The sequence below is a fragment of the Caloenas nicobarica genome, chromosome 18 (genome assembly GCF_036013445.1).
Source record: "Caloenas nicobarica isolate bCalNic1 chromosome 18, bCalNic1.hap1, whole genome shotgun sequence".
Taxonomy (NCBI): domain Eukaryota; kingdom Metazoa; phylum Chordata; class Aves; order Columbiformes; family Columbidae; genus Caloenas; species Caloenas nicobarica.
Genome location: NC_088262.1, coordinates 8,118,844 through 8,143,523, shown reverse-complemented (window position 1 = coordinate 8,143,523; position 24,680 = coordinate 8,118,844). Strand labels below are relative to the sequence as shown.

Here is a 24,680-nt window from a genome sequence, read left to right as displayed (position 1 = left end):
TTTTTCTGTGGCCTGGTGGCAACCCAAGCTTTCAGATCTTTGATTCCACAATCTGAAGGAGGGCTTCAGCGGGCAGCCAGCAATCCCCACAAGCCACTCAACTGTTCACACCAGCCCCTTGCAGGCTGTCTGCCTTTCCTGCTCGGTGGGACAGGCAGCACAGCAAGCAAAGCACCCGAAATAGGCTTTCCGCAATGAGGAGCTCGCCATTGTTTGTCACCGTGGCTTGGGGAATGCGAAAGCAGGCGTTTACGGTAATTACAGCCATATTTCACATTCCGCACACATTCCCATGGCTCTAACGCAAAGGCTTAAAGTTAAGCAGGGAATTCCAAAACAAGCAATCCAGATGCTGAGCCCAGCACTACCACACAGGCGTCTGAGAGCGACACTTGCCATTCGATCCTCGAAGGTTTTAACCATGATGCCATCAGGCAGGGAGGTGGCCAGGAGAGCCATCTCTTTCCGCACGGTGCTAAAGAACTTCTTCGCTTCTGGGGGCTGGAACTCCATTTTCTTGAAGGCATGGCTGTCTGTGGTGCAAGAAGGAAAACAGGATTAAAGTCAGCCTTTAGGAACTCCCACAGGTTCCTTGGGAAGGCAAATTTATCCATGTGTTAAACCTGTAATTTGGAAGAGAAGAGCTGACTTGCTTTGGTGCTGAGCCAGGAGGCAGCCTAGAGATTATTTGACTCTTCCCACACTGCACAGCAGCCACAACCTGCATCTCCTGTTCTCCTGGTCCCACACAACATTGTCCCTGTGCCCCACAAGGAGCCCTGTCCCACAGACAGGACAATAACACATCGCACAGACCCTTTCTATGCAAAGCCTAAGCATAGCTCCCCATCTTTATTTATATACATCTGCAGGTTTAAAATAGGTTGGCCATCTTCTCTTCTCAAATCTGGCCCAGCTACCTGGCTCGCCGAGCACCTTGGGCTCTGCTGTCACCACACAAGCAGATGCTCTGTTATTTTTGGCTCATTAACATTGGCGCAAGTGAACAAGGACACTCACCCACCAAGGACACCCAGCACAAGAACACCAGCTGTTCCTGGTCTGCTTCTCAACCAATCCATCCCTGTAAAAAAGCCTGAAGAAACCCTGCAGCTTTCCAGAAAGTATCCACAATGGAAAGCAACTGATGCCCACAGCCCTCCAAAGTTATTTCCAACATGGACAAATGGGAAGGCCACTTCTGTGGCTTGAGAAATTATGGTAGTGCCTACAGACGCCACCAAAAAGCCACATTTAAGTCCCAGAACAGATTGTGCTACAGAAGTTGTCTTAATTTTCTTCCCCAGTTAACGAGCTGTTGAAAGGACTAGCAAGAAGAGAAGAAACTCAGTCTAAAAGGCCTAGAAGCAAGTGGTTTAGAGAAAAAGAAACACAGAAGGATGGCAATGAAGGGCAGATTATCCCACATCGGCCCGACCTGACACACTCACCTGGAGCGTACTCCAACACGGAGAAGACTTCTCCCTTGGCACTGGTGAAGGTGACGCCAGGTTTGCCTCCACTCTGCTGGCAGAGCACTGGTGTCTCACTGGGCCACTCCGACCTCACGGGTGTCTGAGCTTCTGCTTTTTCTTCTTTCTTCTCTGTCTCCACCATGGCTTCCATCTTTTCTTCCTCTGCAATAGCCACATTATCCAAAGTCTTCTTTAGATTTTCCTGCAGCTTTTTAATATCGTCCAAGAACTTCTTCTCCCGAGTGGGTTTTTCCAGCTCCACAGTTGGGGAGGTGGGAGAGCCAGTCAGCAGCTGCTCCACAGTCATGTTTTTCAGGCTTTCCAAGATCTTGATGGCCTCCTTTAGTTCCCGGAAGCTCTTTGGGGCTCCGTCCTTGCCAGCTTTCTCTGCAGCAAGATCTGCAACTGCCATAGCCACAGCTCCCTGTACTTGCTCCTCCACTTTTTTCACCTCCTCTGCTGCCGGCTCCTCAGGCTCTAACTCCTCAATTTTTGGGTGGTCGTCTTCCATGAGGCCATTGTCTGTCTCCCAGCTGTCGCTTTCATCCTCCCACTCAGAGGACGCCCCGCTGGTGCTGCCGTCAACAGAATCGTAGTCTGACTCCTCAATTTCTGATTCAATGTTGTATAAGTGCTAGAGGAAGGTTACAAAAGACACCAGAGTAGTTAGGTTTAAACACAGTGATTTTCTCCCCAATACAGGCAAGTCAGCTCTCCCCATGAAAAGGGAGCTCTCAGCTAGAATTTGTTCAGCTGTTTCAACCTCTTCCATCTATACAAGGTGGACTGTGTTTGATCCAAATGATGTGCGCAATGACCAGCACGGATCACGAATCCTCACCTTTCAAAGCAGGGCAGCTGGGGAAAACTAGGGCAAGTTCTAGGTGGGCTGCAGCAATCCAGATGGCTGAGATCCAGCCACCGAGGAGAGCACGCAGGCACCAAACAGCCACCTGGATGCCCCAAGGTTTCTGAAAGCCGAGCGAGTTCAGAAGGTTTTGGGTATCGCATGTGGAGTCAGTATTTCTGCTCCCGCACCAGCATCTGTGTTGGCACAGAGCCCTGGTCTGGCTGCCTCCACGCTCCATCCTTCCACAGAGACAATGCTGGAACCAGGGAAACATTCCCATACCAGCTTTCTTCTCCTGTGGCACACACTACTTGCCCTCAGAGCCCCGCTACGCTGCTTTAGCTGTTATATGTCATTACTGCTTAAAATTCAGCTGGGACAACAAAGCCTAACCCAAGCTGCTGAATAAGGTCTTACACAAAATGCTCTCCTCCCCTTCACTACTGGAAGGCAAACCCATCCACATCCCATCTAGCCTCACCTCTTATCATCATGCTTTTGTATACACTACATATCTCACAAGGTTTCCCTGCAGAGGCTTATAGACCTACTCCAGCTAAGAGCACCAACATAGACGCAGAGGAGCAAGAACATCTTTATAGGGCTATGTCAGGAGTTAAAACATGGAACATTTTATCCACAGGCTTCTGACGCTTGAATGACAGCCCAAGAATCCTCTTAATCTTGCGAGATACAACCCCAGAGGCTAAAGCACATGGACACTCAGCCATCTTGTCAAAGCCTTGAACTGAACCAGCTCTGTTTAGCCAGGCCTGTGCCACCCGGAGACAGGCAGTCAGCAGGGGTTAGTTGGGTTCAACACAAGTGACTGCAGGCAGGAAAAGCCATCAAAACTCACTGCCCTCGAAGCTAATCTCAATCCGAGTCGGAAAGTTAATTAGCCAGTTATGCCATCTTTATTTTTAGATCTGAGAAAAAGCACCCAGACAGCTCGTCTCTGGGCACATGGACAGGCATTGATAAATCACGGTTTTACCAAATGATAATTCAGGCTCCTGGCGTTTCCCCAACTCCCATAATTACGCAGATGAGCAGAATCGAAGGGACCAGCGTGACACAGCAGGAGCTGCTGCAGAGCCCCAGCACCGCAGCATGAGAACAGCCCTTTGTGGAGCACACATCAGAGCTCCGATTGTGCCGGTGATCCGAGCGCATGTGACAGAGGGAAGGGAGACAGCAGCCTGCTTTGTAACGCTCTGCTCCACTGCCATAGTGCAGGCATTGACTATTCTACTGTAATTAATGCAGAGCTGCTCGGTTTAAAAAAGAAATCTTGATCGAGTGCTTTCTACTTGCAAACATGTCTCTGCAGCGGAGGCAGTGGTGTTCTCTGCCACCATGATGGAGATGGGACCCTACAGAAGCAGGTCTTATCTTTAGGCTATCTGCCTTAATTTGAGGCAACAAAGAGAAGAGATGTGGGATGAAACTGTATGTGGAGTAGTGAATAAAATTACAAGACAGTACAACAAAAACCTTAGACCAATGCAGAAGACAAATCAATGAGGTTAAGTGGATTAGTGTGGCTATATCTGTGTTTAAGTTTGCACTCAACTCCTGGGAAGGGGTCTGGGTCTGATCCCTAGGTTAGCTAAGGTTACAACCTGTGGCTGTAGCGCAGCTTCTGGAGGAGCTTCTTTAGCAGAAGAAAACACTGCAGTGCCATTTCACAAGCGAGATAGAACAAGCAATTGTCTTTCAGCAATGCCATAGCTGGGCAATGCAGTGAACTGGGGTTCAAGTCAGAACTGACGATCCCTGAGCTCTGCAGAGCAGCAGGAATAGGGCTGTGAACATAGTGCAGCTTGTGACAGGAGCTACAGCCTACCCATGCTCTCCTGTTCTCTGTATTCCAGAGCAGTGATGACCAATTAGCTGCCCAGTCCTCCTGACAAAGGAAGGATTTTTGTGTGCTAACAGAAGTGGGAAGCCACCCAATCACACAGCAAGGCAGCAATAAACAGAGCAAGGTTCCCTTACCCAGTGAATCTCTCTGCACCCAGGATTTAAAACCAGGATTTGTCACCCAGCTTAGAATTACAGGGATATTGTGAGCTGGAACGGGACCTCACCTGAGGCAGAATGATAGTCTTGGAGTTGTCAGCCCACACCACTTCCACTTTACTGCTGACATCCACGCGAGCCACCTGCCCGACCGAAGGCTGTGGAAACAAGAGCGGTTTGTCAGTACTTTTTCTTTCCCAGGTATTTCAGTGCAGAGCCAGGAAGGTTTGGAGAAACAGATATTCCCCAGCCTGAAGACCCGCCTAAGCAATGATCGCAGCCTGCCACAAAAGTGGCAGGAGCCCTGGGAAGGAACGACCCCACAGACAGGGTTTCCACAAGAAACCCCACAACATCGCCACGGAGACGGGGGAAATTCCCCTTCAAGGAGGAGAGGACCAGGAGGACTCGATCTGGCAGCAGATCCCAACTTCTGATCATGAGGCAGAGCCATGGCCTTTTGGCAGGCTGCACCTGGGGTTGTGTCAGCAAGAGGACAGGCCCTTTCCCTGAATGGGGGTGCCCTCTTGTGGGGTGCCAGCGGCCAGCCCTGCGCTCAGCCACCGGGCAGCAGCTTCTCCCAGCAGGGAGAGCGCAGGCGTGAACAGACAAGTCACAGTTGGCACAGGGTGTGCACAGTAAGTAGCATTTTGCACTGGAAGGAGGTTATTTAGGTCAGCTGAGAGAGCTCAGATGTGTTTCATGCTGCTGAAACTAGAACCATAATAAGAGCCACACTATACCTTTGAATACTTTTTAGGGTAGCGGTTTCAAAAGCCTTCCCTGCACAGTAAGGAAGCCTGTTTCCTAGCAAAAAGTGTATCTGCTACAACACAAATTGTCTCCTCTCTCTCCCTAGGAGATCAATCAGCTCAACAAAACTAACACGTACAGAACAATTCAATGAAAACCAGAACTGCAGTCTTCTGTTGCCAAGTGAAACTTGTTTCCTGACAAATCACCTTCACTTTTGCTGAGCAGCCCACAGAATATCCTCATATTAGAAGTTATTCTGAAATCCTAAGCAAGAGTTTTTATGAAAACCCCTCAGGCATATATTTGATTCTTACCTCAACTTTGTTCTTGCGCTGCTATAGACTCTGCCACCAAGGTGAAAGGATTTCAAGGTTACATCTCCAGACTTAAGAGACTGGATATGTTACTCGTGACAGCAGGTGACACTGATACAAAACTAACAAGCTGGGGAGTTTAGGATGCCCATATGGAGCTTAATGCCCTCCTATCAACTCTTCCAAGTGTCTTCACTAATACCTGGTGACAATGTGGTCACCAAAATGCACCCAGCACCTACCTCATCTTCCTTAGCTGTGGCTCCATCCGAGTTGCCAATGCGAATGACGATGTCAGTAGTGCGGAAGCGAAAGTCTGGATGATCAGCAATATCGTACACACTCACATCCTCCTCCTCCCCGATCAGCTGCATCGGAGACAGAATAGGAACACGTCAGCCCCAGGATGCTGCACTGACCTTCAGAGCACACCTTCAACACTTGGAAGTACTTCGTGTTATATTTTTGTCATTTTTCAGCTGCTCCAACAGCCTGCAATGTCCCTTCTTGTCACCTCATCCTGTAGCACATCAATCAAGGCACAACAAGGAAAGGAAGAAGATATTCTGTCTCATCTGCTCACGCTCACCTTTACTTCAGGTTCACTATGATCACAAGACACACAAGAACAACATTTTATTCCCTTCTGAACACCCCAGTTTCTCAAAGCAGTTCATTGGGGCCCAAAGGGTCAGAGTTTACTTTTGAAACATCCACAGCAACAGGAAGTGTCTGACAAAAAAACTTGTCAATTAGTGGGAAACACCTTTCCATTGATTTCTACTGGAGGAAGAGCGCCAGAAGCCTACAAATGAGGAATGGGTAAAGTGGAGTATAACTCCAGGCCAGACTTATGTCCTGCTTCTGGATACAAAGGGCCCTGCTTGGTTATGACAATAGGGTCTCCCATCCTAAGGCAGAAAACACGATGCCAGATTTGTGTGGTTCAAGTCCCCCCTCCCATCGGCAACTAGACTGCAGTCTATCAGGATTCTACGATTCTAAGACTCCACAAAATACAGCATTCCTACAAGCCCTGAAAAGAACTTATTAGGCTGATATAGGCAATAGTGTCTGGCAGAGGCAAGCAGGACAAAATGCAATAAATTGATTATTTTTCCATGAGCAAAGACATAGCAAAGACATAGTGAACCCAAGAAATCACTGTCTGTGACAACGTCAGCAAAAATCTTCATCCACACTAGAGCCTGACGTTGACTATGGGATGTAAACTCTCTGCTTGGTCTTCACTGCCTTGCAGGCAACTACAAATATGAAATGACACCACCTCTAGCTAAGCCTCCCGGGCCCAAAAGCACATTGCTTTTCCCATCTTCAAGGACAAACTCCACCGCAGAGCTGACTCCCAGGCTTATTTGTGTTTATCTGTGAAGGCTGTGCTGTTTTGTGGCCGCTTTCTCATAGCTGGTTCCAACAGGCATTGACTCCTGCACTCACCTCCACATCATCTCCGGTGGGTTTCAACTTGAACCACTTCACCACGCAGGTACGGCCAATGTGGTCACCAGACTGCACGACTCCGTACAACCCGGGGTCTTGGGAGCTCTGAGCTTTTGGTTGCAATGGTAGGGGAGAAAACAGACAAAGTTAAGTGGAGCAGCGCGGACTTTGCACAGCAACTGAGGCTGTCAGCTCCCAAGCTCTCACAACTGAAACATTCTATTTGTGAATGGCATGTTCTTCCTACACAGTTAAAATTGCACTCCGCTAATGAGTTGCATTTTAATGAGGCATGGTGTGAAGACAAAAGATTATGTTGCATTGGACTGGGTGAACACATCCACTTTGAAACCACTTCCGAGCTGTCACCAAGAAATAACACACTGTCACCTTACTGCTCTGCTCTCCAAACCAGCTCCACACCAAGGCTGTCAGTGTTTTTGGACAGGCTGGCCAAGAGCTTCCAGAGAGCTGCCCTGGCTGCCAAGTTCTTCATCTAGAAATATGCCACCCACAACAGTTTTGCTGCTCTGGAAAAACAGACTGGAGAGCAAAGGTGGAAGGCAGGCAGGATGCAGGCAGGGATACATGTGCTCATGCATGCATCAGGGATCCAACAGCATCAAAGCTGGGGCTAGGCCACCTCTAGGCCTGGGCTGTTATCCAGCACGCTGACATCCAGACATCTTGCACATTTATCTGGCTGACAAGGATCCACCACCCAACATGCTTAGCAGGGGACACGAGGAACTGCATGCACCCCAGGCTGCTTGGAGAGCATGTCTGACACACAGAGGAATACAGATTCCCAGGGGCCAAACTAGAATCATAGAGCTGGAGCTGATGGATAACTTTAGTTTCCACAAACTATATCTAATCCACAGCACCAGACTATTACTCATCAGAAATGGTCAATGCAAAACAGCATTTTTTTTGCTAAGCCAGCTTTCCCTCTTCCCAGCCTGACAATATCTTGTGCTCCTCACTGTTGAAGGTCTAACCCTGCTAGAAAAGGAGCTGAGAGCCAGATGGTGTGCCATCAATATTTCATATCCAAAAACTGTAAGTCTCCTTGAACTTGTACTGTGACCCTCATTAGTACCATCAATTGGTTTGGTGAATAAAAGAGATACCATTCACACTTTGAAGGAGAAGGTGAGCCACCTCTACAGAAATACTGGGAATCCTAGCTCTGTTCCTTGGCATTTATTCCTTCCACATCTTGCTTGTTGTCATAGCTCAACTTTGGTATTTAAATAACAACTCTCTGCTGACATTCATGTTAAGTTGGCTGAATCATTGTCTGTCCCTTATTAGGCTCTTGTGCCTACCTCAAGTGAGTACAACTATCAGTCACCATAAAAAGGGCTACAATGTACATTAGGAGATCCAGATTGAAGAACACTTTGCAATTAAGAGCATGTTTGTCCCCCTAGGAGAGCATTGTTTTGACACCCAATACCTCTTTTGTCCACCACAAAATCCCCAGGGCAGAACTCGTTGTTGTCCAGATGATGGACTGGAATCAGCTCGTTGGAGCGAATGTTTGTCTCCACGGTGCCATCCTGCCACATCACGTCAGCTGAAGTCATCGTGGTCACCACCTCTACAGCAACCCTGGGAACACAGAAAGGCAACGAGTTACCAGAGGAAACATGCATGAGCACAATCAAAATATGATGCATCAGGAATCAAGATGGATCTCAGCAACACAAAGACACACGTATCGTCAGGCTGGGGAGCGGGTCAGGAAATCACATCTAGTCCCAGTGGAAGCAGCTACACAGCAGGCTTGGTTTTGATGGGTTCTCAGTCACTGCAGATGTTATATTGCTCCAAGTCTATATTGCAGGAGGACTTGCTTTCCAGGGAACCGATGCTGAGCTCACTTTTATTCCTAGTGGAACAAATCAACAGCTACAAGCACCCACTTTCTACCCCTGGCAGAGGCAAGACAGGAGCTTCAAATACTTCAAAACTTCAAATCTTCTCCACTGAAGCACCTTCCAGCCCAGCAGCTCTGAGGAGTCTTTGAAGCTAGAGGAGCATGGGACTGGAAAGATAAAGCAGCATCCATCTCAGCCCTTCCAGAAAGTGAGGGGAAAAAAAAAAAGAAAAGGAGGCAACATATTGAATGTGGGTAAAGCAAAAGGATTTTGTTTAAGAAAGAAAAAAAATCTCCTTCCCAGCTGTTCAGACACATGCATGTGTGTCTCTGCAGCTCAGAAATGAAACCCAAACATGCAACAATGGACCACATGCTGGTGCTCCGTGGTGGAGCTTGACAGAGTTGCTTGGAAAGGCAAGTTGCTCGGGGGCAGGAGGAACGGAGCTGCGGTCTGGCTGGGCAGACTCTTCTAATGAGCCCTCCACCATTTTCATCTCTCCTACAGCACAGAACAAACTGAACCTCATGCTGATTTTAAATCTTTTCCTTATTTTGCTGGCCAGGCCTTTGAGCCGTAACACAAGTGCTGCATTTATGTTCCTTTGAAGTCAAACCATACAGAAGGCACAATAGGCAAATACAACTGTTTTCTCCCAGCCCCGTTTCTATGAATATCAGAGAAATATTTGTAAATGGAAATAACATGAAGTTTCTAGTAGGGCCAGCACTCAACAACAGAAATTATCAGAGAAGAAAGTCTGGAAGAGGTCAGGTGTGGTGGGTGACATGCCAGCAGATGGTTCCTTGAGGGAAGTGCAGCTGAGGATGCGAGAGTGGAGAGACAGGCTGCCCACGGAAACGATACAGTCCTGTCTGCAGCGCAGTTTGTGCAGCTTCACAAATATAAATCACGACTTGACATTAATAAAAACCCCTGTATATCCTCACTAAAAAATAACCAGGGGCCTACGTGCTGCCCAGAGAGCTGCAGCAGGTCACTAAATGATGGTGAAGCCACATGCTGAGCTGGCCCCTGGCCTTCAGAGATGCCACGAGCTGACACATCAGACGTGGTGACAAACTGCAGCGAGCCCAGCCACTCTGCATTTTCCAGCAGCGCTTGGCAGCACCTACTGATGGTCTCACCGGCTTCATCTGAATATTAACGCAGTGAAGATCCCTCATACTGAGCTGTGACCAGCTGCCACACAAGCCCTTGAAAGTATCAGCAAGGTTTCACACTCTGTGCTGAAAAAGCCTCTTTCATATTCTCTGTGACATGGTCATCTCTGCAAAGTGTCCCAACACCTGATCTCTGCCTTTCCTTGTACGGAGCTGCCCAGATCCAGCACAGGAATCTGTCTTGTCACAGGGATTTCTCCCCACTGCTTATATGGTGCAAAAGCTCTTAGGTTTACTAGCTAAACTCTGCTTAACAAAACCGTTAGTGAAGTAGAGACACTCGGTATGGGGTTGAGAAGTGAAAAGTGAACCCAGAGTTCCTGGAAACTGATTCTATCACACACCCCCATTTTTTCTTTCACTCAAATACTGCTCTGCTGAGGTTTGTGACCTTCAAATCCAATTTCCTCAAAACCCACGGGGACTGAAAGAACGGCTCTCCTTGCATACAGGCAAAACTAAAATACCTAAACAAAATGCCAATGAAGTTCAGGGCTTTCTCAAACTACTGGATCCCTTGAATCCTGATCATGTCACTTTTCTGGGAGGATTCTCTCCTATTATTTTGCACTAGTTCATCTCTGATGCAGGATCTGTATACAACTAAGTAGGCCAGGGAAGCCAGCAAGACAGGCTAGCCAGTCATCAGATGTCTTTGCATCCCCTGAAAACAGTTTAAAACATTCTCAAGTCAGGAAAAAGGTAAGAGCTGCTGAGATCTCATTTTATCTAGAAATGGGCAGATACACACAATGCTCCCCCCCCAAAACTACTGAAATCAATTCCTCCAAGGCTCTCAAGGAGTGCATTTTGTTCATTAAAAATCCAATAAAAAGTATACTGCTGGCAAAAGTTGCAGATTTCTCTCCAGAGCAGGGTAAGGATAACAGAGACCACTGCAGCATGAACCCCTGCCAGCACAGAGCTCCATGCTGGTCTGGAGACAGCCTGCAGAGGATAAAATGCCTGTTCATGGTCCATCTCAGCATCTTTGTAGAAGTTGCCAATGAGGTGACCAATTAGTGTCATGTTGAAGCTGTATGATCTGGAGTCACCTGTCTCTTTCTCTGCATACAGAGTCTAGCGCAGCACAGAGATTCTGTCAATGCCCTGAGGTGTAGCTGAAATAAAACAGCGTCGGTGTCACATCACGTGGCCCCAGTTTCATCAGAAGCTGGACTACGACCAAGCTGATTTCACACAGGCCACTGCACAGTCATCACAAGATAATCGCTGTTGGTTACTAACACAAGACATACCATCATCATCTACCCAAGCTGTGGAGGTGGTTTACATCTAAGAACTTTGATAAGGGAGATTTTGGCAAGTATACCTGGGTTTGGAAATCCAACTCACCTGTCTCCGGGCTTAAACTCTCGTGAAATCTTGGTCTTCTTCTTCTTGTGCTTCCGCTTCAAGTTTTTGATGGAAAGAGGGATGCTTTTCTTGCGGCTGGTGCCACTGCCACTCTGGGATGAGGCAGTGGAGCTAGCGGAAGAGGTGACAGAGCTAGTGTCATCGGTGTCATCAGCTGCCTCATCGTCAGCATCTTGCTCCATGGACTGAAGCCGGTAGTCAGACGACCCTTCGTCTTTGAGCAGAAAGGGAGGCTGCTGCTGCTGCCGTGTCGCTGTTCCCCCTTTCTCCTTCCCCATTTCTTCAGGCTGCTCCTCCTTCCTCTCCCCAGAACCTGGTGCACTGTTGGAAGAGTCATCCAGCTCACACTTTGATGCAGGCTTAAGCTCTTCTGATTTTTGGTCAGCAGCTGCAGTAGACTCTTTGTCAGCAGCTTCAGTGGTACCCTGAGGCTCTGTGGAACACGACATGATCTTCACTATCTGCTTCTTCAGCAGCCGCCTCACCTAGACAAAGCAGATCTGGGTCAGACAATACATCCATACACTCAGCAAGCTGCCAGCCAGCCTGGGGAAAGGTTTGCTTGGACACAGAAGAAAACAGCACCTCATGGGCCTCTGCACAGTTCACCTGCACCAGCACATTCTGCAAACCGGCATCTCACCAGTGCTTTACTCAGGACTAGTCTGAGGAAAGCAAGTTTTGCTCCTTAAGGCTATTTTAAGCATGTTCTGAACTTTTTGTTATGGAAGGTCACAAGAGGCTGCACAAGTTAATCTGTGTAACAGATGCAGCTAAGCAGGGAGGTCACCATTCACACTGCTGATATCCTGTTATTCTAGGAACACCGCTGCTCTACAGCCAGTGTGCAGAAGCCATAGCGTGACTCACTTGGCCTAGGAAGCAGGGAATTCTTTCTTGTCTCCCTGTGGCAAGTATTTAACTGAACAGTTCAGCTCCATAAGAAACCTGAGGTCACGTTAATGAAAGCGACACGCGTAACTGTCCCGGCTGTCAGAGCACATCAGCTCAGACACAGCTGGACCCCTGCAAGGTGACACCTCTGTGCTCAAGGTCCTGTTCATGTTCTCTGGCAGCATTAGCTGCGTGCCTCAGTGCAGTGAGACTGCTGTACAAGGTGACTTTGCTGCTGGCAACATGAGGCTGTTACTCTTTACAACTTTACAACCACCACTTCAGGAGTCACATTTCAGACCACACGACTACCAGGAAGATTTCTGCTTTAAAAGCCACAGTGACCAGAAACACTTAGAGAAGTCCATGCTGCTTTTGACCCCTCAACTCACCTTTCTGGCAACTGCTCCTTCGCCCAGGACACAGTTCCTCTCGGGGCATTCACATGTGATTTTTGCGGGTTCCACTTTGTCTGGGAACACATAGAGGCACCTTTCTCCAAGCTGCCTTTGGGCATGGTCAAAGCACCCCAGACGCTTTACCCTGGCAGAAGAGGAAAACGGCCATGAGCAAAGCACAAAAGCAGTAACAGAACCCGGCAGTGACCAGGGCCTTTGCAAGGCTGGCGTGACACCATACCAACGGCACTGCTGTGGTGGCAGAAGCCAACACCACACCAAATTTTTTCCAGGCACACAATTCTAAAGGAGGAGTGGGAATCTCATCAGGGACTGGGTGGGGATACAAAGAGTTTGGGTGAGACACCAATCACTCCTCTCCTTCTTGCTCTCTCTCCCAGAGACAGCTGCCAAGACACCTTTGAAGTTGGCTTTTTTTTTTTTTTTACTGTTATCCCAGAGCTCCTCTCCTCCAGCTTCCTCATGAGCTCCAGGCAGGAACTACACTGCATTGTGCTATTATTCATTTGACTTTTTCTTTCTGAATTTTGTCCAGCCCATTTTTGCAGCTGTAGCCTGCAGAGGGCACCAGATGATCCCTCAGCACCAGCCTGGGTCCAGAGCAGGACACCAAAGCTGCCTATTGCACACAAACCCGTAAAAGATGTGGCCTGCTCCAGACACAAGCAGAAGGACACAGGAAAAACTGAAGTGATGCCAGAAACTACTTTCTTCGATGCACTTGTCAGTTGGAGAGTACTTGGAAAGGACTGGTGGGATGCCAGTCCCTGTACTGGTAACTCAAGTGTCTGCTAAACTAATGTTGAAGCTATTATCTCACATCTTTAAAGCTCTGGAATACATAGTCACACAAGGAGAAAAAACAAACCAACCAACCAACCACTGGAAAGAGTAGCATTGTGTCTAACAGCTGGTAGGCAGCATGTCACACATAGTCTGTGCAGGCCATGAAAAAGGGTTTTCAACTGATCTCACCTGGACAGGTTCTCCTGGCTGATTATCGAGGGAGGAGGGCTCACACTGTCAGTACCTCCAGGACAGAAGCTTTTAGTGATCCAAGTAACCTTTAGTTCTACCACCTGGACCTAGAATGTAAAGAGACAGAAATAACTTAATTTTTCAGAGGCTTTCCTAGACCAGTGTCTAAGATCTGAATGTTTAAGCACAGCAAAGCAGCAAACCTGCTTTTATCATTTAAGATGTCCAAGCACAGTTTCACCACATCCAGGACCACTACAATGCTCTCATAGCATGGCTCTCAGCAATGCCAAGAGCTTCTACTGTTTTTACTTTCAAGAAAGATGACATCTGGCTTGGGAAGAAAGCTATGGTACATATGAATCTGCAGTTAATGTCACAAAGAGACATGGACTTGGAACTGCTGCCTCTTTCAGCAAAGAGTCAGCAACATTCCTCTCTTTTTGTATAGCATGAAACTTTAAGTTTCAGTAGAAGAGGTGTTTCTACTACCCTAATGATCTGCAGTACTGACTTTAAGTATACTGGCACACAATTCACCTTAAAGAGTGCCAGCAGGGACCCTTGGGAAGAAACGCCAAGCCACGCTCAAAAGTCCCGTCAGTCCACAATGAGAAAGTTGTCACCTCAGAAAAGCAGAGCCACAGTGCGTTTGCTCTTGGAAGGTTACCATGGCAAGCTGACTCTGCTCCAAAACACCAGCCGGGGACTGTTCTGTGCAGAAGGTGGCCGTGTGTCTGCTTGCCAGTCCTTACCTCTTCCACCACCACTCTGAACTTGCTCTTTGTGCTCAGAACAGGCTTCACACCCGAGAGCCACTGCACGCTGGAGAAGACTTTTGAAGGTCCGATGAGGACTTGCCCAGGATAAAAGCCATATGAATCATCAAAGAAGAGACCCTGGCGGGAGAAGGGAAGGGGAAAAAAAAAACAGCATAAAGGACTCTTGCTTTTAAGATTTAAGATTCCGGCATTTCTTTTCTCTCATTCATCATCAGTAAGATGAACCGCAAAGGAAAAGTCTGCAAGTTGCCCATTTCTTAAAGCTCATTCCTCTCCTGAAGTCAGCCCAGCAGTTCCTATAGCAACCTGCTCTGTCACACATCCCTACTGGACTGACTCAGTAGAGGAGAAGCAAAGGTACCTGGAGGAAAAAGATGTGGGTTTCCACACAATTGTTCTCAGTAATGAGGTAGCCAATGTGGGCTGAGTCCCAGGCAAGGACACCCCTCTCTTTTTCCATGCTCCAATTCAAGCACCTACAGCTTTCAGAGCCAGAGGACGCTTGCCTTCACTCCTCTGCTTGTCAAATTAAGTGTGTACGTATTACTCCTGTCTTAAGCGGATTAGTTAATGTGACACTTCCCTGAAAACAAAACAGGATGATAAACACAACAATCGCAGTCCTGGAGTTCTTTCCCACTGCTATTTAGACTAACTTTGAGCTGAAGATTCAGAATGTGGGGGTGGGCAGAGCAGTTTAGGGTAGATAACATACTGAGCACAAAACTGTATCGAGTCTTGTAATTTGTCAGAAAGGATAAGAGCAGTGTGACAAGATCTAAGTAAGAATCTAACGCACAGCAATTCTGAGTACAGGATCAAGAGAAGCACTGGAGACAACTCACGTTTCAGACCAAGCCGCAAATCTCCAGAGGAATATGTACCTTTTAAAGGCAGCCTGACTTCAAACAAGGTATCTCAAAATTGCTGCTACAGCATCCATTTAGCGAGCAGAAAACACACTGCACAACCCAAAGCAGCAGAGACTAGGACACTGGAGAATATCTAGCAACAGACCACACCTTTTGTGTGCAGAACAAGAAAACCACAGCAGCACATCCTATTAAACTGATATTCCATTTACTCTTCAAGAAACAGGCAAATTTTAACAGAAGTGCAGTTTTAGATCAAAGGGACCTTTGCTTTGAAGGCTGGGAAGGATAAGGGCTGACTGCATTGCTAGTTCCTAAGAAATACACGTCATTCTCAGTCAACTCCCAATATTGCTGCCAGGAGTGCAGCAAGGCCCTACTGATGGCATTCGGAAGAAAAAGAAAGCTGTCGTCAGCCTTTGAAGGTGAAAGGTTAGATCCCATCACCACACAGGGCACTCTGTTTTACCCAAAAGTTAGCAAAACCCTTCCCACCACGTGATTTAGAAAATTCCAGTATGGTGGCAGGTCTGCATACAGAGAATGTGATGCATGACAATAGCAAGAGAGACAGTATTTTATATGATCTGGAAACATGCTTCTAGCAGGACACCTTTTAAACAATATGACCTTTTCCAGAAGGGGAACAATTTTGAAAGCATTAAATGGAGTAAGAGCCTTTTTAGGCACGTACAGATAAAATGAACAGACAGTGAACTGCCTTGACATCAGCCATCTGACTGCACGTTACGCAAGTTGTTTGCAAAGAAACCAGTTGGATGTACTAATTGTAATATCTCCTTGAAACCCGCTCATTACCAATATTACCTTAAAGCTACATCCTGTTGCACTTACTTCAAGTAAAGATCTAGTTAAGTGTTTTTCAGCTGTGATGCACCATTTAATTTTTCAGATTTACAAATGCCTATGGTTTTGCCTTCCCTCTCCCTCCTGCACAAAAACCTTACAAGATGAAGCTGATCAAAAGACTCTCAGGAGAACCAGAAGCTCACCGAGTCACTGACGTGAGGACAGACGTCATACAGCTTGGCTCCGTCTTCTGTGCTCATAGAACACCTGGAAAACAGGCAAGAAACAGTCATATTTCCAGAGCCACCCACCTCTAAAGCAAACAGCCACTGCCTGAGCGGGTCCATCCATACGCCCAGCAGTATATTGCCGAGAGCCTTTATGGTCCAGAGCAAAACTGGTTATAGACAAGCTATAAAAGCATTGCCTGGTATCTAAAGGTTCCATTCAGCATGTGAAAAAAATTAAAATAATTAAGTAATAGGCGGGGTGCTGGACAAGACTTGCCTGCTACAAAGGTCCCGTTTGTTATTCATACCAATGCTGGACTCTAAAGGCAATTTGCGTACACTTGCTTCAGTAACAGCTTAATTTCCAGAGCGAGTTCTAGTGGGATTTCAAATGATTCACTAGGAAGAGATTTTGAGAACAGCTACCTCACTTTACATAGCCATGCATGAGCTCGTAACAGAAACCAAGCAAGGTTTTAAATTGTACCAGTAGCTGCAGGCGATACAGACAGAGAAGTGTAGCTATTTTTCACTCCCAGTTTAACATATGTGTAAGAGCCTTCCAGCCTCATTTAACCAAAAGCTAAAACAATCAAAATCTCAGACACATCCACCAATCACCTGTTATAGCTCTCGCATTACTCGCCTTTCTTTGAAAGACTCAGAGCTGGCTGCAGGGCTGTGGGTTTGTTTTTTTTCCTTTTTTTTTTTTTAAGCATCAATGTCAACACTCAATTTACAAGACAGATGGGTTATTCCCCAGCTGCCAGGCCTATAAGCCTCTTGGCTCTCCACTAGCTCCTTCCTCCACTTGCATCAATAATAGAAGTCTGTTGGACGAGACGGGGCTCAGTACTAGAGTGAACATAGCAAATTCAGAGTGGTCCACAAGTAACTGTCCAACATGCACAAGGAACAGAATTCAGATCCTTCTGCTGGCTTTGCAGAACTACAAAATAATTTAACTAGGTATTTCTTTAAATCTCTCTGGTTAAATCTCTCTAGAGATACAACTATGGAGTATGTCTGCATTGAAAAAACACTCCTAATACAGTTGCAAATAACAGTGCAAAAGCAAAGCTGTTCAATTTGGGGCTGCCTTTTTGTCTTTGATAAAAACCACTAGCCTGCAGGTTTCTCCACAGATTTTATTTTTTTCTTTTTAAATAAGAAATCTCCTTCCCTGCACCTCCGTTAAGTTATGCTCTCCTACTGAGAAAAGGTCTGGAATATTTGATCTATCTTTAACAACCACTTTTCCATGGGAGATGAGCAGTTTAAAGACCAACGTGCTTTAATTCTGGAGCACTGATCTGCAGCGATTGAAAAAAAATCGTCACCTTTCAGACAACAGCTTTTCCAGAAGGTGAACAATGAATCTCAGTGTTTTCAGAGAAAGATGTTTTCTTACTCTACATGTAAAGTTAGCACAAGCAGATAACTCAGTGTGTGGATGAGAAGCCCGGTCTTCTTTTAGCTCTCTTAAAACCGATCACGGTCATGAAACCCAAGGGGACAGTCTTCAATAGAAAGAAGTACCTGGCTCCGTTGGAAAGCTTGAGGATGACCTGGTTCTTCAAATCATAGACCTTGCCCAGCCAGCAGTCATAGGCTATGTAGTCACCATACATGAACGGCTGTGAAGAAAACAGGAAACAAAACCTTAAAAACATCAACGCTTGTACTTTGAGCCATCAAGTACGTACTCACACAATGCAGGCTAGATAGCAATCTCAAAGGGATTTATACAGCAACTACAGATCTTACTGTAAACTGGAATAAATGTACATTGAACAGGTTGCTTGACAGTCAGCACGCAGCCTGGATTCTCCAGTTATATAGCTCAGGCTTTCTGGGATTTTTTTCTTCAGATCTTAAACTTTCTAAGTCACGCTTGCCTTCAGGCAATATTAACAATGAATTTTTATTACTGAGCCTAATATTCCACCCCAAGCAGAGAAGCCTGTGTCCCACTGCCCTTCCAACAAGCTGTTTCTTGAGAAAGACTGACACTCTTGCTCTTCACTCCCAAATTACCTTTTTCTCAGAAGAAAAAGGATTATGAAATCCTATCCCACCTGGTCTCTGGAAAAATCACCCACTCCCTAAAGAGGGAGAACCAGGAATGTTCCAGACTGTTCCACGTCAACAGAAAGATACTTGACTCCTCTGAGCATTTTTAGTCTGTTTAACAATAACAATGCTGCAGCTCGGCAGCTCTGTGCCACTGCCATGGGGCTGCCCCAGTCAGGTTGTCACACCAGCCCATCTCAGTGCAGAAGTTCTCACACAATTTAATGTCAACCCAACCCTCTCCACGTCAATTTGGTCTCAGCGGTGTGATCAGAGACACAGAACAGATGGGGAGATGAGGCAATGCTGCATCGCCGCCTTCCAGGGAGGATGCTTACAGTAAGTTTAAAATAAAACCAAACCGCAGATGCATCTTGCGCTATATGGATGCCTCCCTTGCATGTGTCACTTGGAACACAGCAGCATCACTCCACGCCACGCACCCCTGGCTCCCACATGTGTCTCGGCCGTGTTCTCACCCAGATATGTTGCAGGTCTTTGCTGTTGACAGGGTAGAGGATGCAGTTGGTTCCAACCAGCTTCACAGCACACTCTATGTTGACATCAATTACAGTCCCACACTGGCTGTCCTGGAAACACAAAAGAGAAGAAGGGTTTATCACCCATGGAAGGTCCTGGATACACATGTACATGCACTGTGTACAGATGGGAAGTGCAGAGACAAGCCTCAAGAGTAAACCCTCCTCACGTCCTTCAGACCCTTCTTCTGAAGGGGCATTTCACATGACCCTAAGACAACTCAGAAGGTGAGATCACTATTAAAAGACCTGTAGTGTTTTCTTCCCAGTTAAAATTTGCAATGGCTGCTAGTGCAGCAGTCCAGAGACTCCTGCATCTGGCCAAATGAGACCACACTACAACAGGGGATTCGCATTTACTGGCTTTAAGATCTGTGTGACTCCTTGGTCTATTCAACCGAGCAGATCTCTGCAACTCCATAGGACCATCCTGCAGGTATTGCTCTGAGCCAGCAGAGGTAGAAGATCAGCCCCAGAACACAAGAGAAAACCTTTAAAGCTATCTGTGACTTCTCACGTAAAATTTGATTTTGCAGGAGGACATTATAAATGGTCTTCACTTGCTGCCATCAAAAAATCTGGCACCTTTCATCAGATTTCAAGGTTTCAAGCCAGATAATTTACAGTTGGTCCAATTATGAGATGGTTGTCATTAGCCCCCTCACTTTTTAGCAAAGTTTTAATCTTTTTTGTCCCCAGGAAAATAATGCATGCTGTCAAGAGCCTTCTGGGGATAGTTTGGCAGGGAGCACGCAATATGCACGTTGCTCACACATATGGCGCAGGCCTGCAAGGAAGGGTTGCTAACCCAAACACTGTCAAACATGGCAGCTGCCCTGACTCCTGACAGCTGGGACAATCAATACTCTTATTTATTAAAGACCACAAGTCCATTATAAAAGCTGTCTGAGGGCCAGCACGACAACTGCCCTGCTATCGGCAAATTCTGAAGCTGTCCTTATCTCAAACATCAAGGTCTCTGCTCCAACAGGACTTGAGCGTAACACTCGAAGGGCTTATACTCTGTGAGAAGTGGATTTGTTTGCTCAGTCCACTTACAAACATGCTGTTCTTTTGACCACGTTAAATATTTATTCAAGGCTTTCACTCGGAGCCCTGGGCAGCCCTTTTGGGAGCCGAGGAGTTTGTTGGCGCTCATCTAATCCCGTCTCATCTCGAGGACTGGTGGTGAGAGCAAAGACACCCTACAGACGCCCGTGGTCCAGGATAATTCCTGGGCAGATTGCTCAGCCCGTTTGGCTGGCGTGCTTTCCACCTGCCTGCCGCATCACACAAACCCCGCGCTCCACATCCCCGGGAGCAGGTTCATGCTCTCCAGCTGCTCCATGTATCACTCCCATTTCTTTCTAGAAAGGCTGGGAAGCAAAGGCAGCCTTTCCTCACTCTATTGTTAGACACGGCAGCTGAGCATAATGGAGCTTGCAGCCTGCACGGGCTGCAGGACAGAGCCCAGAGCTGCACCATAACCTCACCTGAAAAGGGTTTGCCAGAACGACAGGGGATTCACGACAGCTGCTGCCAGCAGGACTGGAGCTGTAGGATGAGCAAGGCCTGCTCAGAAGTGGCACCTGCTCAACAAACCCACAGCTTCTGCAGGCCAGAACGCAAACGCTCACCCTGCTTTTCCTCCGGATTAAACTAAATTAAGTATGTCCAGTCCATCCCCTGCCTGTGCTCTGCAGTTCAGGCTGGGTTTTTTTATTTCTTAGTAGTCAGAATGTAAAAAAATCATCAAAAAAAAAAAAACCAACAACCAACCTTGGCCTACCAACACTGAGCATTTCAGAATTAATTTTTCCTGTATCAGCAGCCAACATGACAGCAGCTCTGAGACACAATACAATCCAACACCTGCAGTTTCTGTGGGTCACCTTGTCTCTGGGCCTAAATCCCCTCTTTTATTGATGGTGAAAGAATAACAAGTAATAAAACCAGGACTGGGGCCACTGACATACACCAATACCCTCTGTCCATTCTCTGACAGTTTCCCCATGGAGAAGGTGCTGGCACCACCCTACGAATGTGTCTCCCATCTATCGCAGCTGGGTGCCACCTTTTCATGGGCAAAAGTGCTGGGTTTAGTTCATCTTGCTTCTCCTTCCAGTTACGAAACGCTTGAGCGAGCAGAGCACTGTCTGTGGTTAAGAAAGCAGAGATCGATGTTGTAAAGCAGCCCCAGAAGCTAAAGGGCTGTTGAGTCACAGGTCTCCTCCCTCACCTGCCACTGAACCTTTGTTTATTATGAAGTTATTTATTTCACTGTCACATGAAACATTAGCCTGCGACACATTTGCAGGCTGAGGGGTTCTGCTGAATCACTCCGTGAAATTACAGCAGCGCTCAGCAACGCAGTCCTGGAGCAAGGAGTCACCAACTTGCTCCTTGTCTTCCAGGGCAGCTCTGTGGTCAGAGCACGGCTCCCACCAGCCTGCTTGAATGTAACTGTCCCATCCTGTTTGTTAGATGCTCCCGTTAAAGGAGTGGCCAAATGAAATGAGCTGACATCTCACAGTTCCGTTGCAAAAAACAATTTCCACCAATCCCAACATCAGAACTGGAGGAGGGAGGTGACTGATCTTTGTTAGTTGATGGGTTCAAGCCCCACTCACACCAGAACTAAGTGCACTCCCTAGACTTTCCTCCTTCTTCTGGTACCCTGACAACGTGCACCATGCTGGAGATACTGAATATTTAAGCAGTGAATGGATGCAGAAGTGACTTTTCCTTCCAGAGGCAGCTTTAAGGCAGACCAACAAACTACCATCTAAATGAACAGCAGCTCAGCAAGCACAAGTTTCAGTCCCATTTCTACCTCCCAGCCTTCTACTCTTTCCCTCAACACACTCTCTTCTAAAAAGGGGATCTTCACTTATTCCTTTATTTAAAAGGCACAGCATAGCCCAGCACCCTTTGAAGCAACAAAATCCAGCTGTCCGACAGATTACAGACCTATTTATATTCTTTCCCCAAAATTAGTGTATCACCTGGAAAAATGAACTCTGCCACCTTCACTACTTCTCATCCAGCTGGATTAGACTTACAGGCACAACTGCATTCAGAGAAAATGGTCTCATTTTGTGTTACTCCCTGAAGCAGTGTTTCCCCACTTTCTGTGCTGGACGAGCAGCTGATGAATTTGACTCGGCTCTCTCTTCTTGAAGAAGAGAGGATTTTGAGTCCTTCCCGCCCAAGGTTAAAAACAAGCCCTAAGAGAGTGTGGTGAATACAGAATAAGTTCCACATTGTGCATTTGCCAGGCCAACTGGTGCAGGGCAACCACCCCACATCCTGAATTTGGCAGGCTGACACTTGCGGATTTTCTGTTTTAAATGCTTTTTTGATTTTTGCAATACATCTGATTAACAAAGTGATGGTAGTCTTTGGGATAAAAGGAGTTTGTTTCATTTACCATGGACACTGAGAACATACTTGAGGGGAAGGTGAAGCATAAGTCATCTTCAGATGACTTCAGATTCACTATGCTTTTGAATAGAGGGGAGAGTAAAAATTGAGTTATACTCTCACCACTCCATCAATTAAAAAGACGAGGTCATCAGCCACTAATAAAAATGGTCAAGCAAAAGTATTTAAACATGCAAACAGACAAAGGAGTGTGCAAAACCAACTGCTGAGAATGTATCTACTGACACATGTGCAGCAAGCCAGAGAAGCCGGTTTCTGCTCAGATGAGTATGGAAATTGCAAACAAAAGCAACACATTCCATGTTTGCCAAGAGAACAACTTGTTGTCCCGAAAGCTTAAAGTGACTTTAAGCAGCATTAGAGAACAAATGGTTGAGGCAGGACTCTGAGCATCCTTCTGAGTGAGAAGGATACACTATAGAGTCCAGCTGTGCCAGGTACAATGCCTTGAACAGCTGATATTTCAATTTGCTAACAGTTCTTTGTTTTGCATTAAAACGCTTTCATAAAGCCACAATTTTAGTAAGATGTTGACTCCCAATTTCCATTTCAAACAAGAACTAAATTTCTTAAGGAAATATTTTGTCACAGCATTTTTCAAATTGCCCTTCAAGTTTTTCCTCCCTTCTCTTTGGAACATTCTGTGAAAAAAGGGTTGGTTTTGGTGTTTTTTTTTTTTTAAATAAAGCCTTTTTTGTCAATTAAAAAAACCCCAACCCAGGTCAGAGAATGGCTTTCCCCATCCCTGCAGCAGGCTGCATGCCATGTGGCCAGCTGCCTGCTTCATCACAGCCTTGGTGGCCACATCGCTGGAAGCGAGTCAAGAGAAGACGCTGGCGCGCACATGGCCGGCCAGATGGCTCAGGGTTAGAGGTTAGCTGTGCCGACCCGGCTAAGCTGCTAAAGAGACCACATCTCAGCCGATCATCGATCTGAACAATGTTCCCAGTATTCCCTACACAAAAAAACCCCAAATCCACACATCTCTGATAAGCATAAATGCTGTATAACTAGAAGAGAATGATTAGGAATTATAGTAGTATTCAGGAAGAGGGAAGGTAATGATTATAGGCTGCTAAGAACCAGCTTGCTTTCTGCAAACCTAGTTGTGCCAGATGCTTCAGCAGTGTTGGGATTTGCTGTATTTCGGAAAGAAATTGGACAAGATGGTGCACACTGCAGACTGGGAGGTCTCCCTGAAAATATTTCCTCCAAAGTCTCCACTGCAGCACACAGTGTAATGTAATGTGCCTCCACTCCAGCCTCCCCGTTAGGTCCAGGAGAGAAGGTCCGTGCTCCTCACATCTCAGAATGGATTGATTTAAAACATAAAGGAGGGTGAGACAGACAAGCTTCTCATCTCATTACCTGAGATTATCAGGCTCGCTTACTCAGGAGACCTTTGCTGATATGCAACAGTAGAGAGGCAGCCTTATCAGCATTTCATTTTCAAAGGATGCAGCTAGGTCTATCAAACACACTAAAAATAGAACATGCCCAAAGCATTACCATTCAGTTCCATTCAGGCAATTTGGCAGGTCTTAGAAATCCACGCAGCAGTATCACGATCGAAAAGGGATAAAGAAAAAAGCACTTACGCTGGAGCTCCTGTGTCTGACCACATCTCGAGGGACCACAGAGCGATCTTCAAGCTTCAGCTAAGGAGAGAGACACTGAATTTAGCAACCTCAGATGATAACTGGTCAGAAATAACATGACAAATACCAATGCACAGTATCGCATTCCTCCAGACTGAGCAGGTTTTCAGCAGAGGATGCTGAGGTTCTTCCATGCACAGAGTTAACCCCCTTGGCATTTTTGCAAAATCCAATGGACGGATCTGAAACACAGCAACTAGGCAACCTGCGCTCTAAGTCAGCAGCCCCATCAGAATGGGTGCAGACATTCTGCCTTGTTCATCGCTTCAAGTCTCACTCTTCCTCCGTCTGCATCACGCAGCATTTCCCACCCACATCCAGTCTGTGTACTGGAGAAGACAGAAGACACAGGAATAAGCACATCACACCACAGTTTGTGTCTTATCCTGCACACTTTTCACTCAAGATACTCCAAAATATCTGTGGAGATCCTGTTTGGCCTGGAACATTTTAAGCAAGATACTGTATAATGAGAAGACTTAACTCGCAGGAGAGCTGGCTTTGGTGCCAAATTCACTACAGCAAGCATTTGACTTGGAAAAAGAAAAAAACCAAATAAATAAAAAAGAGAAATGGGTGCTGCTGTCCTCAGGAGCCCCCAGGTCCACGCAGGTAACACAAAACATCAATAAGGGCATGGATGAAGCCTCAGC

General features: G+C 46.6%; 1 protein-coding gene across 1 annotated transcript in view; it reads right to left on the bottom strand.

Moving 5' to 3' along the window:
* UBE2O (ubiquitin conjugating enzyme E2 O) overlaps positions 1–24,680 on the bottom strand; it is a 61,512-nt gene that overhangs the window by 6,372 nt on the left and 30,460 nt on the right. Inside the window, exons 2-15 of the mRNA XM_065647765.1 lie at positions 23,968–24,027; positions 18,866–18,976; positions 17,853–17,950; positions 16,287–16,350; positions 14,375–14,518; positions 13,617–13,726; positions 12,615–12,765; positions 11,308–11,813; positions 8,344–8,498; positions 6,879–6,991; positions 5,663–5,788; positions 4,419–4,508; positions 1,452–2,109; positions 397–533 (exon numbers count right to left, since the gene is read on the bottom strand). Of these exons, the coding sequence (XP_065503837.1) occupies positions 397–533; positions 1,452–2,109; positions 4,419–4,508; positions 5,663–5,788; positions 6,879–6,991; positions 8,344–8,498; positions 11,308–11,813; positions 12,615–12,765; positions 13,617–13,726; positions 14,375–14,518; positions 16,287–16,350; positions 17,853–17,950; positions 18,866–18,976; positions 23,968–24,027 (2,523 nt within the window). The remainder of the gene's footprint in view (positions 1–396; positions 534–1,451; positions 2,110–4,418; positions 4,509–5,662; positions 5,789–6,878; positions 6,992–8,343; positions 8,499–11,307; positions 11,814–12,614; positions 12,766–13,616; positions 13,727–14,374; positions 14,519–16,286; positions 16,351–17,852; positions 17,951–18,865; positions 18,977–23,967; positions 24,028–24,680) is intronic.